Consider the following 17,638-nt stretch of genomic DNA (forward strand, 5'->3'; position numbering starts at 1 on the left):
TACTGTCACACCGGCGGTCACGTCGGCAGACAAATTCCACATGACCGTTTAGTCACGGTAATTAGGCTTCTCCAAGCTCTGATGCTGCTGATGGTCATTAGTAGCCTACCAAACTTGCTAACTGCCTGGTACTCAGCACTCTGTTGTCCCTCTAATCACTCTGACATCAATGCAAATGTATTTGAAAATCGAACACTTCATGAGAGCCCATGAACTCATGTTGCATAGATGACATGCATTTTTTCCCGCTGCCCCTGTGTTGATACAGGTGCATGTTAATGGTCCTTACTAAATCAAAACAAATGTCACACACACACTAAATAATATATGTGAAGACAGGATTAAATCAAGAATAGTCTGATGGGTGGCAATATTAGCCTATCACTTATGAATGATATATTATCACTAGTGAATCATGCTCAGCAAAAGAAACAATGCATTTTTGCCCATAGGCCATAGGCCTATATGTGTTAATAAGGTTTGTATCACAACTAAAGTGGCCAAATAACTTAATAAATGATGCCCATTAATCAACTTTTTTATTTTTTTTATATTTTTTATTTCACCTTTATTTAACCAGGTAGGCTAGTTGAGAACAAGTTCTCATTTGCAACTGCGACCTGGCCAAGATAAAGCTTAGCAGTGTGAACAGACAACACAGAGTTACACATGGAGTAAACAATTAACAAGTCAATAACACAGTACAAAAAAAGGCGAGTCTATATACAATGTGTGCAAAAGGCATGAGGAGGTAGGCGAATAATTACAATTTTGCAGATTAGCACTGGAGTGATAAATGATCAGATGGTCATGTACAGGTAGAGATACTGGTGTGCAAAAGAGCAGAAAAGTAAATAAATCAAAACAGTGTGGGGATGAGGTAGGTGAAAATGGGTGGGCTATTTACCAATAGACTATGTACAGCTGCAGCGATCGGTTAGCTGCTCGGATAGCACATGTTTGAAGTTGGTGAGGGAGATAAAAGTCTCCAACTTCAGGGATTTTTTGCAATTCGTTCCAGTCACAGGCAGCAGAGTACTGGAACGAAAGGCGGCCAAATGAGGTGTTGGCTTTAGGGATGATCAGTGAGATACACCTGCTGGAGCGCGTGCTACGGATGGGTGTTGCCATCGTGACCAGTGAACTGAGATAAGGCGGAGCTTTACCTAGCATGGACTTGTAGATGACCTGGAGCCAGTGGGTCTGGCGACGAATATGTAGCGAGGGCCAGCCGACTAGAGCATACAAGTCGCAGTGGTGGGTGGTATAAGGTGCTTTAGTGACAAAACGGATGGCACTGTGATAAACTGCATCCAGTTTTACAAGGGGTGTAGAGCCTAACTGGCATATATAAACAGCGCGTGAGTTTCAAGTAGAGCCTAACTGGCGTATATAAACAGCGCGTGAGTTTCAAGTAGAGCCTAACTGGCGTATATAAACAGCGCGTGAGTTTCAAGTAGAGCCTAACTGGCATATATAAACAGCGTGTGAGTTTCAAGTAGAGCCTAACTGGCATATATAAACAGCGCGCGAGTTTCAAGTAGAGCCTAACTGGCATATATAAACAGCGTGTGAGTTTCAAGTAGAGCCTAACTGGCGTATATAAACAGCGCTTGAGTTTCAAGTAGAGCCTAACTGGTGTATATAAACAGCACGTGAGTTTCAAGTAGAGCCTAACTGGCATATATAAACAGCGCGTGAGTTTCAAGTAGAGCCTAACTGGCATATATAAACAGCGTGTGAGTTTCAAGTAGAGCCTAACTGGCATATATAAACAGCGCGTGAGTTTCAAGTAGAGCCTAACTGGCATATATAAACAGCGTGTGAGTTTCAAGTAGAGCCTAACTGGCATATATAAACAGCGTGTGAGTTTCAAGTAGAGCCTAACTGGCATATATAAACAGCGCGTGAGTTTCAAGTAGAGCCTAACTGGCGTATATAAACAGCGTGTGAGTTTCAAGTAGAGCCTAACTGGCGTATATAAACAGCGCGTGAGTTTCAAGTAGAGCCTAACTGGCATATATAAACAGCGCGTGAGTTTCAAGTAGAGCCTAACTGGCGTATATAAACAGCGCGTGAGTTTCAAGTAGAGCCTAACTGGCGTATATAAACAGCGCGTGAGTTTCAAGTAGAGCCTAACTGGCGTATATAAACAGCGCGTGAGATTCAAGTAGAGCCTAACTGGCATATATAAACAGCGCGTGAGTTTCAAGTAGAGCCTAACTGGCATATATAAACAGCGCGTGAGTTTCAAGTAGAGCCTAACTGGCATATATAAACAGCGTGTGAGTTTCAAGTAGAGCCTAACTGGCATATATAAACAGCGCGTGAGTTTCAAGTAGAGTCTAACTGGCATATATAAACAGCGTGTGAGTTTCAAGTAGAGCCTAACTGGCACATATAAACAGCGCGTGAGTTTCAAGTAGAGCCTAACTGGCACATATAAACAGCGCGTGAGTTTCAAGTTTGGGGAAGATAAACAGACACCTTCTTTATAATAAAAGCATTACATGCAGAATCACATTTGCGGTCACTATTGATAATGGTGTTTTCCACTAATGGAACATATGCCCTTCCAGCCTACTACCATGTGAGCATTACTGTGTTCATAATGTGAAGAAATAGCCTAATATTTTATCAACATTTTAAGCTAAACGTTCTGATCTGCTGCCTTAGTCACATTGTGTAAAAAAGCTTTTTTGATGCTAGTGGTTGTATTAATTTGGGATCTATCGCATCCCACAACTGTCCCAGACTATGTTTGGAATATGTATTTCTCACACAGAATAGAAAAGGTCGACTTTTGTACTATGGGGGATGGTAGATTGACATAGGCTAGAGCTTTTGCTCTTCGTTAGGCCTACTCATCTTGTTGGCTGATGAAAAAAATATATTCAATATGCACCTCGAAATTGGATAAGGATGTCTTCACTTGTAGCCTGTGAGAAGGACCGGATCACGTGATGGAGAGCCGTGTGACTGAGAGGAGCTTCGTATTTCGCTGCACACTCAGGGAGAAGGGCACAACTCAGTACTCCGCACCGCAAAAGGCATGGATTTTTTTAGGGTGCACTAGGGGCCACAAAGGGGTGCCGCTGTGAAATCCTAGGCATTATGAAGTGCTTGTCAAGTTGCGATTGAGAGACTGATGAAGTGTGTACAGCCGGCTCAATAAACAAAGCAGAGCTCATGTCTTTCAAGATACTTTTTTCAAATCATCATGAGAGTCTCATCGTGCAGCTTTACAATGTATTACACATCACAACAGCCCAACGTTTGTAGAACATCTGAAGTTACATTAATAAATGGAACATATAGGAGTACCTGTTTCTTTGTTCAACTCTCAACACAACAGCTGCATGTGCGCACTGCCTCAAATCATTTGGAGAAAATATCCTTTCTATTTTATTCAGCTTTGTTCAATTGTATTCTTCCTACTATAAAATAATATTAAATAATGCCATGGAATTATAAGCAGATCTTGTCTTCTTTATGAGTGTAGCCCACAGCCATTTGGCATAGCCACATCAGGACCTAACATAAGGACAACTCAGAGTATGTTATTCTGTTCTTCCGAAATATAATACATTTTTTTAATACCATGTTTCTTTAGACCTGTCTAAAATAAATAATGGATTTATTGTGAAGGTGTAGACTATATTGATGACTTGTAAGTTATGTGTGGAAGCCAGGAGATGCTAAATGTGTTTATGTTAATTAACGGTCAATTACCATTCGACCATTAGACCGACAGTTATTTGCTTGACAATCACCGGCTGATGAAAGGCGACCCCCACAGCATTACTCAGTGTTAGGAAGGTGTTCCTAATGTTTTGTATTCTCAGTGTCTGTTTTAGCCCCCACAGCATTACTCAGTGTTAGGAAGGTGTTCCTAATGTTTTGTATTCTCAGTGTCTGTTTTAGCTCCCACAGCATTACTCAGTGTTAGGAAGGTGTTCCTAATGTTTTGTATTCTCAGTGTCTGTTTTAGCCCCCACAGCATTACTCAGTGTTAGGAAGGTGTTCCTAATGTTTTGTATTCTCAGTGTCTGTTTTAGCTCCCACAGCATTACTCAGTGTTAGGAAGGTGTTCCTAATGTTTTGTATTCTCAGTGTCTGTTTTAGCCCCCACAGCATTACTCAGTGTTAGGAAGGTGTTCCTAATGTTTTGTATTCTCAGTGTCTGTTTTAGCCCCCACAGCATTACTCAGTGTTAGGAAGGTGTTCCTAATGTTTTGTATTCTCAGTGTCTGTTTTAGCCCCCACAGCATTACTCAGTGTTAGGAAGGTGTTCCTAATGTGTTGTATTCTCAGTGTCTGTTTTAGCCCCCACAGCATTACTCAGTGTTAGGAAGGTGTTCCTAATGTTTTGTATTCTCAGTGTCTGTTTTAGCCCCCACAGCATTACTCAGTGTTAGGAAGGTGTTCCTAATGTTTTGTATTCTCAGTGTCTGTTTTAGCCCCCACAGCATTACTCAGTGTTAGGAAGGTGTTCCTAATGTTTTGTATTCTCAGTGTCTGTTTTAGCCCCCACAGCATTACTCAGTGTTAGGAAGGTGTTCCTAATGTTTTGTATTCTCAGTGTCTGTTTTAGCCCCCACAGCATTACTCAGTGTTAGGAAGGTGTTCCTAATGTTTTGTATTCTCAGTGTCTGTTTTAGCCCCCACAGCATTACTCAGTGTTAGGAAGGTGTTCCTAATGTTTTGTATTCTCAGTGTCTGTTTTAGCCCCCACAGCATTACTCAGTGTTAGGAAGGTGTTCCTAATGTGTTGTATTCTCAGTGTCTGTTTTAGCCCCCACAGCATTACTCAGTGTTAGGAAGGTGTTCCTAATGTTTTGTATTCTCAGTGTCTGTTTTAGCCCCCACAGCATTACTCAGTGTTAGGAAGGTGTTCCTAATGTTTTGTATTCTCAGTGTCTGTTTTAGCCCCCACAGCATTACTCAGTGTTAGGAAGGTGTTCCTAATGTATTGTATTCTCAGTGTCTGTTTTAGCCCCCACAGCATTACTCAGTGTTAGGAAGGTGTTCCTAATGTGTTGTATTCTCAGTGTCTGTTTTAGCCCCCACAGCATTACTCAGTGTTAGGAAGGTGTTCCTAATGTTTTGTATTCTCAGTGTCTGTTTTAGCCCCCACAGCATTACTCAGTGTTAGGAAGGTGTTCCTAATGTATTGTATTCTCAGTGTCTGTTTTAGCCCCCACAGCATTACTCAGTGTTAGGAAGGTGTTCCTAATGTTTTGTATTCTCAGTGTCTGTTTTAGCTCCCACAGCATTACTCAGTGTTAGGAAGGTGTTCCTAATGTGTTGTATTCTCAGTGTCTGTTTTAGCCCCCACAGCATTACTCAGTGTTAGGAAGGTGTTCCTAATGTTTTGTATTCTCAGTGTCTGTTTTAACCCCCACAGCATTACTCAGTGTTAGGAAGGTGTTCCTAATGTTTTGTATTCTCAGTGTCTGTTTTAGCCCTCTACTGAAACTGTTTCCACTGTCCCTCACCGGTCAGTGTTCAACTGACATCTCCTCTCTCTCTACTACTCCCTCCACCCCCCACTCTCCCTCCCTCTCTCCTTCCTTCAGCTGCGTATAGGTATCCATACAGGCTCAGTGTTGGCGGGGGTGGTTGGGGTGAGGATGCCCAGGTACTGTCTGTTTGGCAACAATGTCACACTGGCCAGCAAGTTTGAGTCTGGCAGCCACCCTCGATGCATCAACGTCAGCCCAACCACATACCGGTGAGTACACCTGTGTGTGTGTGTGTGTGTGTGTGTGTGTGTGTGTGTGTGTGTGTGTGTGTGTGTGTGTGTGTGTGTGTGTGTGTGTGTGTGTGTGTATATATATGTGAGGGGGGAGAATGAATGGCAATAGAGCAGCTTTCAGTCTCTAAGGACATTAGAGACATAAATGGTCATATCCAGTCACTGAATTAACACACGCCCGCAGGCACACACACACACACACACACACACACACACACACACACACACACACACACACACACACACACACACACACACACACACACACACACACACACACACAGTGACTGCGATGTTGAGTCAAACGCTGAGATGAGAGCTGATCTTAGTGTTCTTTCTCCATCTCTTCCTCTTTCTCTCTCCATCTCTCTTTCTCTCCCTCTTTCTCTCTCCCGGTCTCTCTCTCTCCCTCCCTATTTCTCCCTCCCTCTTTCTCCCTCTCTCTCTCTCCCTCTTTCTCCCCCCTCCCCCTCTTTCTTTCAACCTCCCTCTATCTCTCTCTCTCTTTCTCCCTCGCTCTCTCCCACCCTCTCTCCCACTCTTTCTCTCTCTCTCCCTCTTTCTCCCCCCTCCCTCTATCTTTCTTTCAACCTCCCTCTATCTCCCTCTTTCTCTCTCTCTCTCTCTCTTTCTCTCTCCCCCTTTCTCTCTCTCTCTCTCTCTTTCTCTCTCCCCCCTCTCTCTCTCCCCCAACGTTCTCTCTCTCTCTCTCCCTCGTTCTCTCCCTCACTCCCTATCTTTCTCTCCCTTTTTTTCTCTCCCTCTTTCTTTCTCTCCCTCTCCCTCCCCCTTTCTCTCTCTCTCTCTCCCTCATTCCCTCTTTCCCTCTCTCCCCCTCTCTCCCTCTCCCCTATTTCCCTCTCTCTCTCCCCCTCTCTCTCTCCCCCTCCCCCATCTTTCTCTTTCCCTCTTTTTCGCCCTCCCTCTTTCTCACTCTCCCTCTTTCTTTCTCTCCCTCGTTCTCCCTCTCCCGCTCTCCCCCTCTTTCTCTTCCTCTCTCCCCCTCTCTCCCTCTTGCTCTCTCCCCCTCTTTCTGTGTCTCCCCTTCTTTCCCTCTCTCCCTCTTTCTCTCTCCCTCTTTCCCTTTCTCCCTCTCTCCCTTTTTCTTTCCCTCTTTCTCTCTCTCTCCCTCCCCCTCCCTCTCATTCTCTCCCTCTCCCCCTCTTTCTCTCTCCCTCTTTCTCTCTCTCTCCCTCCCTTTCTCTCCCTCTCTCCCACTTTCTCTCTATCCGTCTTTCTCTCCCCCTCTCTCTCTCCCTCTCTTTCTCTCCCACTTTCTCCCCCTCTTTCTCCCCCTCTTTCTCTCCCTCTTTCTCTCCCTCCCTCTCTCTCTCCCTCTTTCTTTCTCCCTCTTTCTCTCTCCATCTCCCTCTTTCTCTCTCCTGATCTCTTTCTCTCCCTCTCTTAATCTTTCTCTCTCCTTTTTATCTCAGTCTCTCTCCCTCTTTCTCTTTCTATTTCTCTTCCTCTTTCTATTTCCCTCTCCCCTCTCGCCCCCTTTCTCTCCCCCTTTCTCTTTCACTCTTTTTCTCTAACTCATTCCCCCTCTCTCTTGCTCTCCCTCTTTCTCTCTCCCTCGTTCGCTCTCCCTCGTTCTCTCCCTCTCTCCATATCTTTCTCTCGCTCCCTCTTTTTCTCTCTCCCTCTTTCTCTCTCCCTCCTTTTCTCTCTCCCTCTTTCTCTCCGCCTCTTTCTCTCTCCCTCCCTCTTCCTCTCTTTCTCTCCCTCTCTCTCCCACTTTCTCTCTCTCCCTCTTTCTCTCCCACTTTCTCTCTCTCCCTCTTTCTCTCCCCCTCTCTCTCTCTCCCTCTCTTTCTCTCCCACTTTCTCCCCCTCTTTATCTCCCACCCCTCTCTCTCCCTCTTTCTTTCTCCCTCTTTCTCTCTCCCTCTCTCTCTCTCCATCTCCCTCTCCCTCTTTCTCTCTCCTGATCTCTTTCTCTCCCTCTTAATCTTTCTCTCTCCCTTTTTATCTCGGTCTCTCTTCCTCTCTCTCTCTCCCTCTTTCTCTTTCTATTTCCCTCTCTCCCTTCCTCTTTCTATTTCCCTCTCTCCCTCCCTCTTTCTATTTACCTCTCCCCCTCTCACCCCCTTTCTCTCCCCCTTTCTCTCTCCCTCTTTCTCTCTAACTCATTCCCCCTCTCTCTCGCTCTCCCTCTTTCTCTCTCCCTCGTTCTCTCCCTCTCTCCATATCTTTCTCTCCCTCTTTTTCTTTCTCCCTCTTTCTCTCTCCCTCATTTTGTCTCCCCTTCTTTCTCTCTCCCCTCTTTCTCTCTCCCTCCCTCCCCCTCCCTCTCATTCTCTCCTTCTCTCCCTCCCCCCTCTTTCTCTCCCCCTCTTTCTCTCTCCCTCCATCTTCCTCTCTTTCTCTACCTCTCTCTCCCAATTTCTCTCTCCCTCTCTCCCTCCCTCTCTCCCACTTCCTCTCTCTCCCTCTTTCTCTCCCCCTCTCTCACCCCTCTCTCTCTCCCTCTCCCCTCTCTCACCCCTCTCTCTCTCCCTCTCCCACTTTCTCCCCCCTCTCTTTCTCCCCCACTTTCTCTCCCTCTCTCTCTCCCTCTTTCTTTCTCCCTCTTTATTTCTCTCTCTCCCGATCTCTTTCTCTCCCTCTCCTTCTCTTAATCTTTCTCTCTCCCTTTTTATCTCGGTCTCTCTCCCTGTCTCCCTCTTTGTCTCTCCTTATATCTCTCCCTCTTTCTTTCTGCCTTTCTGCCTTTCAATTCAATGTTCATTTAAGTGGCTTTATTGGCATGGGAAATATATGTTTACGTTTGTTTTCAAATTATCTCCCTCTTTCTTTCTGCCTTTCTGCCTTTCAATTCAATGTTAATTTAAGTGGCTTTATTGGCATGGGAAATATATGTTTACGTTTGTTTTCAAATTATTATTTCAAATGTATCTGTGTAATCTGAGAGAAATATGTGTCTCTTATATGGTCATACACTGGGCAGGAGGTTAGGAAGCGCAGCTCAGTTTCCACCTCATTTTGTGGGCAGTGAGCACATAGCCTGTCTTCCCTTGAGATCCATGTCTGCCTACGGAAGCCTTTCCCAATAGCAAGGCAAGTCAAAAATGTCCTTAAGTTTGGGTCAGTCAGTGGTCAGGTATTCTGCCAGTGTGTTCTCTCTGTTTAGGGTCAGTCACAGTGGTCAGGTATTCTGCCAGTGTGTTCTCTCTGTTTAGGGTCAGTCACAGTGGTCAGGTATTCTGCCACTGTGTTCTCTCTGTTTAGGGTCAGTCACAGTGGTCAGGTATTCTGCCAGTGTGTTCTCTCTGTTTAGGGTCAGTCACAGTGGTCAGGTATTCTGCCACTGTGTTCTCTCTGTTTAGGGTCAGTCACAGTGGTCAGGTATTCTGCCTCTGTGTACTCTCTGTTTGGGGTCAGTCACAGTGGTCAGGTATTCTGCCACTGTGTTCTCTCTGTTTAGGGCCAGTCACAGTGGTCAGGTATTCTGCCACTGTGTCCTCTCTGTTTAGGGTCAGTCACAGTGGTCAGGTATTCTGCCACTGTGTTCTCTCTGTTTAGGGTCAGTCACAGTGGTCAGGTATTCTGCCACTGTGTCCTCTCTGTTTAGGGTCAGTCACAGTGGTCAGGTATTCTGCCACTGTGTTCTCTCTGTTTAGGGTCAGTCACAGTGGTCAGGTATTCTGCCACTGTGTCCTCTCTGTTTAGGGTCAGTCACAGTGGTCAGGTATTCTGCCACTGTGTTCTCTCTGTTTAGGGTCAGTCACAGTGGTCAGGTATTCTGCCACTGTGTCCTCTCTGTTTAGGGTCAGTCACAGTGGTCAGGTATTCTGCCACTGTGTTCTCTCTGTTTAGGGTCAGTCACAGTGGTCAGGTATTCTGCCACTGTGTTCTCTCTGTTTAGGGTCAGTCACAGTGGTCAGGTATTCTGCCACTGTGTTCTCTCTGTTTAGGGTCAGTCACAGTGGTCAGGTATTCTGCCACTATGTACTCTCTGTTTAGGGTCAGTCACAGTGGTCAGGTATTCTGCCACTGTGTTCTCTCTGTTTAGGGTCAGTCACAGTGGTCAGGTATTCTGCCACTGTGTTCTCTCTGTTTAGGGTCAGTCACAGTGGTCAGGTATTCTGCCACTGTGTCCTCTCTGTTTAGGGTCAGTCACAGTGGTCAGGTATTCTGCCACTGTGTTCTCTCTGTTTAGGGTCAGTCACAGTGGTCAGGTATTCTGCCACTGTGTTCTCTCTGTTTGGGGGCAAATAGCACCATGGTTTGCGCTGTTTTTTTGTTAATTCTTTCCAATCTATCAAGCAATTATCTTTTTGTTTTCTCATGTTTTGGTTGGGTCTAATTGGGTTGCTGTCCTGGGTCTTTCTCTCTCTCTCACTTTCTCTGTCCCTCTCTCTTTCTCTCTGGTGTCCATTCTGTGAGTCAGTGAGTCAAAAGCGTTGCCTTGGAAACCTCTATTTTTGCAGTCAAGGACATTCTCTCCTTAGAATCACTCATTATTCGCATGACACAAAGAGGGCTAATTGTTGCAGATTTAAATAAACCGTGTGTGTGTGTGTGTGTGTGTGTGTGTGCATACCCCCCTTCAGCACGAACACACACCTGTAGCTTGTGAATAATGCCTGGGTTTGTGGCCATTTCTCATTCGGAACAAGGCTGCATCACTCCCTGGAGAGTCTGCTGTTTGGAGAAATCTCCAAATCCCAATCTGCAGCTAAATATACCACACACACACACACACACACACACACACACACACACACACACACACACACACACACACACACACACACACACACACACACACACACACACACACACACACACACCATGAGTGTTTAAATCTCTCTCCTCGTTCTTTCTCTTTCCTTCTCTCCCTTTCTCCCCCTTCCCTCTCTCCCTCTTTCCCTCTCTCCCTTTCTCCCCCTTCCCTCTTTCCATCTCTCCCTTTCTCCCCCTTCCCTCTCTACCTCTTTCCCTCTCTCCCTCTTTCCCTCTGTTCCTCTCTCCAGGCTGCTGAAAGACGATTGCTCTTTCTCTTTCGTCCCTCGTTCCCGGTTGGAGCTTCCTGATAATTTTCCTAAGGAGATCCCGGGAACATGCTACTTCCTGGAGGGAGGGACTTCCCATAGCCATGCCTCCCTGACGAGCTCCCGCTCCGCCCCCCCAGCTCCCCTGAGGAAAGTGTCCTACAACATCGGCACCATGTTCCTGCGAGAGACCAGTCTATAGGCTCCCAATACACACACAACTCAAACCCTACAGCCATGTTTAAATGGGAGACTTATAGAGATGACAATACCCTCCTGCCCCAAACCAGGACCCTCTTAACAACCCCCTCACTTTTCCATCTAGAAACAGACACTCCTCGCTGCACCAACTACAACCTGTTGTTACCAAGGGCAACCACCCTTTACCCTTCAACCCCACCAGGAATCAGACTGAAGGTTGAGAGAAGAGTGAAAACAACAAGAACAAAAGACAATAATAGAATCATTGAGCAACTCCAAAACTAATGCCTTCTGCTTGTAGAACACAGCGTACTGTAACCATGGATACCACAGCTGGCTGTCATCTTGGGCATGGCAGATACTGTGTTATTATCAACAGCGCTCACAACTCAGTGCCTTCCTCACTAGAACACTACATACATACACAACATGGGAGCTGGCTGAACACACAGGGAAATGGAGCGAGGTCTGCTGCTCTGATGCTCCCCACAGTGATGTGTATGACTCTCCCAAATCAGTCACTGTGGGAAGCCTTGGTTGTTTTGGTCCAGCTAGCAGCTGAACCAATGGGATGTTTGGACATTTTCTCTTTCTGTTAGCTGAATGCATCCACTTCCCAGCCCGTTTGTTAACACTAAACCATGGACATAAGAAAGCAGCCCATAAATACATCCATCCACCCCCCTCCCCCCTCCATCCACCCATCCTCCCCCCTCCATCCATCCATCCTCCCCCTTCCATCCACCCCCCTCCATCCATCCATCCTACCCCCTCCATCCACCACCCTCCATGCATCCATCCATCCTCCCCCCTCCATCCATCCATCCTCCCCCCTCCAGCCAGCCATCTGCCCATCCTTTCCCCTCCATCCATCCATCCTCCCCCCTCCAACCAACCGTCAACCCATCCTCTCCCCTCCAACCACCCCCCTCCATCCATCCATACTCCCCCCTCCATCCATCCATACTCCCCCTCCATCCATCCATGCTCCCCCTCCATCCATCCATGCTCCCCCCTCCATCCATCCATACTACCCCCTCCATCCATCCATACTCACCCCTCCATCCATCCATACTCCCCCTCCAGCCAGCCGTCTGCCCATCCACCCCCTCCATCCATCCATCCTCCCCCTCCAGCCAGCCGTCTGCCCATCCTCCCCCCTCCATCCACCCACCTCCATCCATCCATCCATCCATCCTCCCCCTCCAGCCAGCCGTCTGCCCATCCTCCCCCTCCATCCACCCCCCTCCATCCATCCATCCATCCATCCATCCTCCCCCTCCAGCCAGCCATCCCCCCATCCTCCCCCCTCCCATCCATCCATCCATGCATCTACTCCCATCCATCCATCCTCCCACTACATCCATCCAATCATGGGTGGGGTGGGGGGTAGAAAGGGAAGGTGGATTGTGGTGTTTTCTGGGATAGAACGGTGAAGTATCACTGGTCTACACTAACTTCTCCGTATCTAAGGGTATTTCTTATGCCCCCCCATCCCTCTCTAGCTAAACACCAGCATCACACATTCAAATGTCCATGGATTTAGGAAGAAGGGAGTGGCAGAGGGAGAGAGAGAGAAAAGGATGCTAATTTTCAATAGTTTTTGTTCTGTTCTTTTCTCAACTGATACTATTAGTAAACATGCATTGCCAGATCTCTCTGTGTTTAGAGCAATAAACTTAGGATCCGATCTCTCTGACCCCAAACCCCATTTCTCTCTCACACACACAAACACACATTGGCTTGTTACCAGTAAGAAATGACAGGCTTCAATCGAATACTGTTGTAAACATACTTGTCCTGGAAACTTGTTTAATGATGTCATTGATTTAGCAGTGAGGTTAAAGCATTAAAGATAATAAGTGAAACAAAATAATCAGTCCGTCATCCATCATTCAATCAGCAGTGTAATCAAGCGTTCCGTCCCGTGTTGGAGTTCTACACCAATCAGCAGTGTAATCAAGTGTTCCGTCCCGTGTTGGAGTTCTACACCAATCAGCAGTGTAATCAAGCGTTCCGTCCCGTGTTGGAGTTCTACACCAATCAGCAGTGTAATCAAGTGTTCCGTCCCGTGTTGGAGTTCTACACCAATCAGCAGTGTAATCAAGCGTTCCGTCCCGTGTTGGAGTTCTACACCAATCAGCAGTGTAATCAAGTGTTCCGTCCCGTGTTGGAGTTCTACACCAATCAGCAGTGTAATCAAGTGTTCCGTCCCGTGTTGGAGTTCTACACCAATCAGCAGTGTAATCAAGTGTTCCGTCCCGTGTTGGAGTTCTACACCAATCAGCAGTGTAATCAAGCGTTCCGTCCCGTGTTGGAGTTCTACACCAATCAGCAGTGTAATCAAGTGTTCCGTCCCGTGTTGGAGTTCTACACCAATCAGCAGTGTAATCAAGCGTTCCGTCCCGTGTTGGAGTTCCACACCAATCAGCAGTGTAATCAAGCGTTCCGTCCCGTGTTGGAGTTCTACACCAATCAGCAGTGTAATCAAGCGTTCCGTCCCGTGTTGGAGTTCTACACCAATCAGCAGTGTAATCAAGCGTTCCGTCCCGTGTTGGAGTTCTACACCAATCAGCAGTGTAATCAAGCGTTCCGTCCCGTGTTGGAGTTCTACACCAATCAGCAGTGTAATCAAGCGTTCCGTCCCGTGTTGGAGTTCTACACCAATCAGCAGTGTAATCAAGCGTTCCGTCCCCGTGTTGGAGTTCTACACCAATCAGCAGTGTAATCAAGCGTTCCGTCCCGTGTTGGAGTTCTACACCAATCAGCAGTGTAATCAAGCGTTCCGTCCCGTGTTGGAGTTCTACACCAATCAGCAGTGTAATCAAGCGTTCCGTCCCGTGTTGGAGTTCTAAACCAATCAGCAGTGTAATCAAGCGTTCCGTCCCGTGTTGGAGTTCTACACCAATCAGCAGTGTAATCAAGCGTTCCGTCCCGTGTTGGAGTTCTACACCAATCAGCAGTGTAATCAAGCGTTCCGTCCCGTGTTGGAGTTCTACACCAATCAGCAGTGTAATCAAGCGTTCCGTCCCGTGTTGGAGTTCTACACCAATCAGCAGTGTAATCAAGCGTTCCGTCCCCGTGTTGGAGTTCTACACCAATCAGCAGTGTAATCAAGCGTTCCGTCCCCGTGTTGGAGTTCTACACCAATCAGCAGTGTAATCAAGCGTTCCGTCCCGTGTTGGAGTTCTACACCAATCAGCAGTGTAATCAAGCGTTCCGTCCCGTGTTGGAGTTCTACACCAATCAGCAGTGTAATCAAGCGTTCCGTCCCGTGTTGGAGTTCTACACCAATCAGCAGTGTAATCAAGCGTTCCGTCCCGTGTTGGAGTTCTACACCAAAGAACTTTGTCATGGAAAATAACCTGTAAAGAAGTGTGTGAGCGAGACGTATGTGTAAGATAACCTGTGGATCTGTTATTGCATAAAACTCTGTACAAAAGAACTTGTATGTAAAAAGGCCTATAGCTATATTAAATATGTACAATATTTGAGATATATTGAATTGTAAAGATCACACTATGTTGTACTGTTTGGTATTATTCACAAGTTTAGTATGTTCACATTTCTGTTGGCTTTCTTTCTCTTTTTGGTAAATGATTTGACATCATGATTAGTCATCTAGGCCCATGAATAACACTGCTGATGCATCTGGTTGTGACATGTAGACATCTGTTCAACGACTGAGTTGTAAGGCACATCCTCTGTTAAATAAGTTGTAAATAAAAATCATCATATATGTTTAATAAAGAATGTCATTCCTTTACTATTTTCACCGGGGGGTAAGGGGTGGGAGTGAAATGTGTGCATCTCTCTCTGCTCACATGAATGTTGGTGTGACACAGCTAGTAGTAGTTTAGATGATGGCGTAGATAGTGAGATGACAGTACAGTATGTCTGTCTGTCGAGAGAGAGGGAGAGAAAGAGAGGTGAAGAGATGGGATGGGGAGGGACAGAGAGAGAGGTGAAGAGATGGGACTGGGAGGAACAGAGAGAGAGAGAGGTGAAGAGATGGGATGGGGAGGAACAGAGAGAGAGAGAGGTGAAGAGATGATATGGGGAGGAACAGAGAGAGAGAGAGGTGAAGAGATGGGATGGGGAGAGAGAGAGAGAGGTGAAGAGATGGGATGGGGAGGAACAGAGAGAGAGAGAGGTGAAGAGATGGGATGGGGAGGAACAGAGAGAGAGAGGTGAAGAGATGGGATGGGGAGGAACAGAGAGAGAGAGGTGAAGAGATGGGATGGGGAGGAACACAGAGAGAGAGAGGTGAAGAGATGGGATGGGGAGGAACAGAGAGAGAGAGAGGTGAAGAGATGGGATGGGGAGGAACAGAGAGAGAGAGGTGAAGAGATGGGATGGGGAGGAACAGAGAGAGAGAGAGAGGTGAAGAGATGGAGTGGGACAGAGAGGAAGAGATGATCTCTACTGTTTCATGATGATCTGGTGCTTCTGTCCCCAACCATGGAGGGCCTACAGCAGCACAGATATTCTGCACAAATTCTGCCAGACCTGGGCCCTGCCACTAAATCTCAGTAAGACAAAAATAACGGTGTTTCAAAAAAGGTCCATTTGCCAGGACCACAAATACAAATTCCATCGAGACACCGTTGCCAAAGAGCACACACAAAACTATACATACCTTGGCCTAAACATCAGCGCCACAGGTAACTTCCACAAAGCTGTGAATGATCTGAGAGACAAGGAAAAAGGCTAAAAATACTTGAATCAGTTATAGAACCCGTTGCCCTTTATGGTCGTGAGGTCTGGGGTCCGCTCACCAACCAAGACTTCACAAAATGGGACAAACACCAAATAGAGACTGTATGAAGAATTCTGCAAACATAACCTCCGTGTACAACCGGAAGCGATTCCCAAATCTTCCTTCACAAAGCCATCACCTACAGAGAGATGAACCTGGATAACACAAGTTCCAAAAGAATAAAGACATTTCAAATGTCATATTATGTCTATATACAGTGTTGTAATGATATGCTATTAATTAAAGTGCATATACATAAACCTAAATATGGGTTGTATTTACAATGGTGTTTGTTCTTCACTGGTTGCACTTTTCTTGTGGCAACAGGTCACAAATCTTGCTGCTGTGATGGCACACTGGTATTTCACCCAGTAGATATGGGAGTTTATCAAAATCAGGTTTGCTTTCAAATTCTTTGTTGGTCTGTGTAATCTGAGAGAAATATGTGTCTCTAATATGGTCATACATTTGGCAAGAGGTTAGGAAGTGGAGCTCAGTTTCCACCTCATTTTGTGGGCAGTGTGCACATAGCCTGTCTTCTCTTGAGAGCCATATCTGCCTATGGCGGCCTCTCTCAATAGCAAGGCTATGCTCACTGAGTCTGTACATAGTCAAAGCTTTCCTTAAGTTTGGGTCAGTCACAGTGGACAGGTCTTTTTTTGTTAATTCTTTCCAATGTGTCAAATAATTATATTTTTGTTTTCTTATGATTTGTTTGGGTCTAATTGTGTTTCTGTCCTGGGGCTCTGTGGGGTCTGTTTGTGTTTGTGAACATAGCCCCTCCCCCCTCTCTCGCTTAGTTGCTAGGGGAGGCTGTGTCTATATGAGCTGATGACTGTAGAACGCTGAGATTAAGGAATGACAGATTGTAATTCTCTCTTTTGTGGACAGATGTTTCCTTCTGACATTCCTTACCGTGGAGCTGTTTCCCAGAATTCTCCACTTTGTTCTCCACTGAACTAGAGATAGGGAATGTCTCCACCCCTCCTCTCCCCCATCTCTCCACCCCCTTCTCTCCCCCTCTCTCCACCCCTCCTCTCCCCCATCTCTCCACCCCTTCTCTCCACCCCCTTCTCTCCCCCTCTCTCCACCACTCCTCTCCCCCATCTCTCCACCCCTCCTCTTCCCCTTCTCTCCACCCCCTTCTCTCCCCCATCTCTCCACCCCTCCTCTCCCACTTCTCTCCACCCCGTTCTCTCCCCATCTCTCCACCCCTCATCTCCCCCTTCTCTCCACCCCCTTCTCTCCCCCTCTCTCCACCCCTCCTCTCCCCCATCTCTACACCCCTCCTCTCCACCCCCTCTCCCCCATCTCTCCACCCCTCCTCTCCCCCATCTCTCCACCCCTCCTCTCCCCCATCTCTCCACCCCTCCTCTCCCCCCATCTCTCCACCCCTCCTCTCCCCCCATCTCTCCACCCCTCCTCTCCCCCATCTCTCCACCCCTCCTCTCCCCATCTCTCCACCCCTCCTCTCCCCCTCTCTCCACAATCCACCCCTCCTCTCCCCCATCTCTCCACCCCTCCTCTCCCCCATCTCTCCCCCCTCCTCTACCCCCATTCTCTCACCCCTCTCCCCCATTCTCTCTCGCTCCCCTTCTCTCCCCCTTTACTTCACTCCTCTCTGCCCCCTTTCTATCTCCCCCTCTCACCTCCCTCTCTCTCTGTGTCCCCCCTCTCACTCGCCCCCCTTCCTTCCCCCTCTCTATCCGCCCCACTCTCTCTCCCGCTCTCTCTCAATTCAATTCAATTTCATTCTCTCTCTGTCCCCACATCTCTCCTTCCCTCTCTCTCTCTCCCCCTCTCTATTATGTTGTCTCATTCTCTCTCCCATCTCATCTATCTTTCCATCCCTGTCTCTCCTCCCTCCTGGCTACCCCAATACCCCTATACAAGCTTAACAAGGTAGGCCAGTTGAGAACAAGT

General features: G+C 47.0%; 1 protein-coding gene across 1 annotated transcript in view; it reads left to right on the forward strand.

Annotated features, from left to right (window-relative positions):
* Positions 1-12,110, forward strand: part of LOC135551559 (guanylate cyclase soluble subunit alpha-2-like) — an 80,734-nt gene extending 68,624 nt beyond the window's left edge. Inside the window, exons 8-9 of the mRNA XM_064982767.1 lie at positions 5,580-5,734; positions 10,738-12,110. Coding sequence (XP_064838839.1) covers positions 5,580-5,734; positions 10,738-10,957 — 375 coding nt within the window. The 3' untranslated portion in view covers positions 10,958-12,110. The remainder of the gene's footprint in view (positions 1-5,579; positions 5,735-10,737) is intronic.
* Positions 12,111-17,638: the final 5,528 nt, after the last annotated feature.

The sequence above is a fragment of the Oncorhynchus masou genome, chromosome 13 (assembly GCF_036934945.1).
Source record: "Oncorhynchus masou masou isolate Uvic2021 chromosome 13, UVic_Omas_1.1, whole genome shotgun sequence".
NCBI lineage: Eukaryota > Metazoa > Chordata > Actinopteri > Salmoniformes > Salmonidae > Oncorhynchus > Oncorhynchus masou.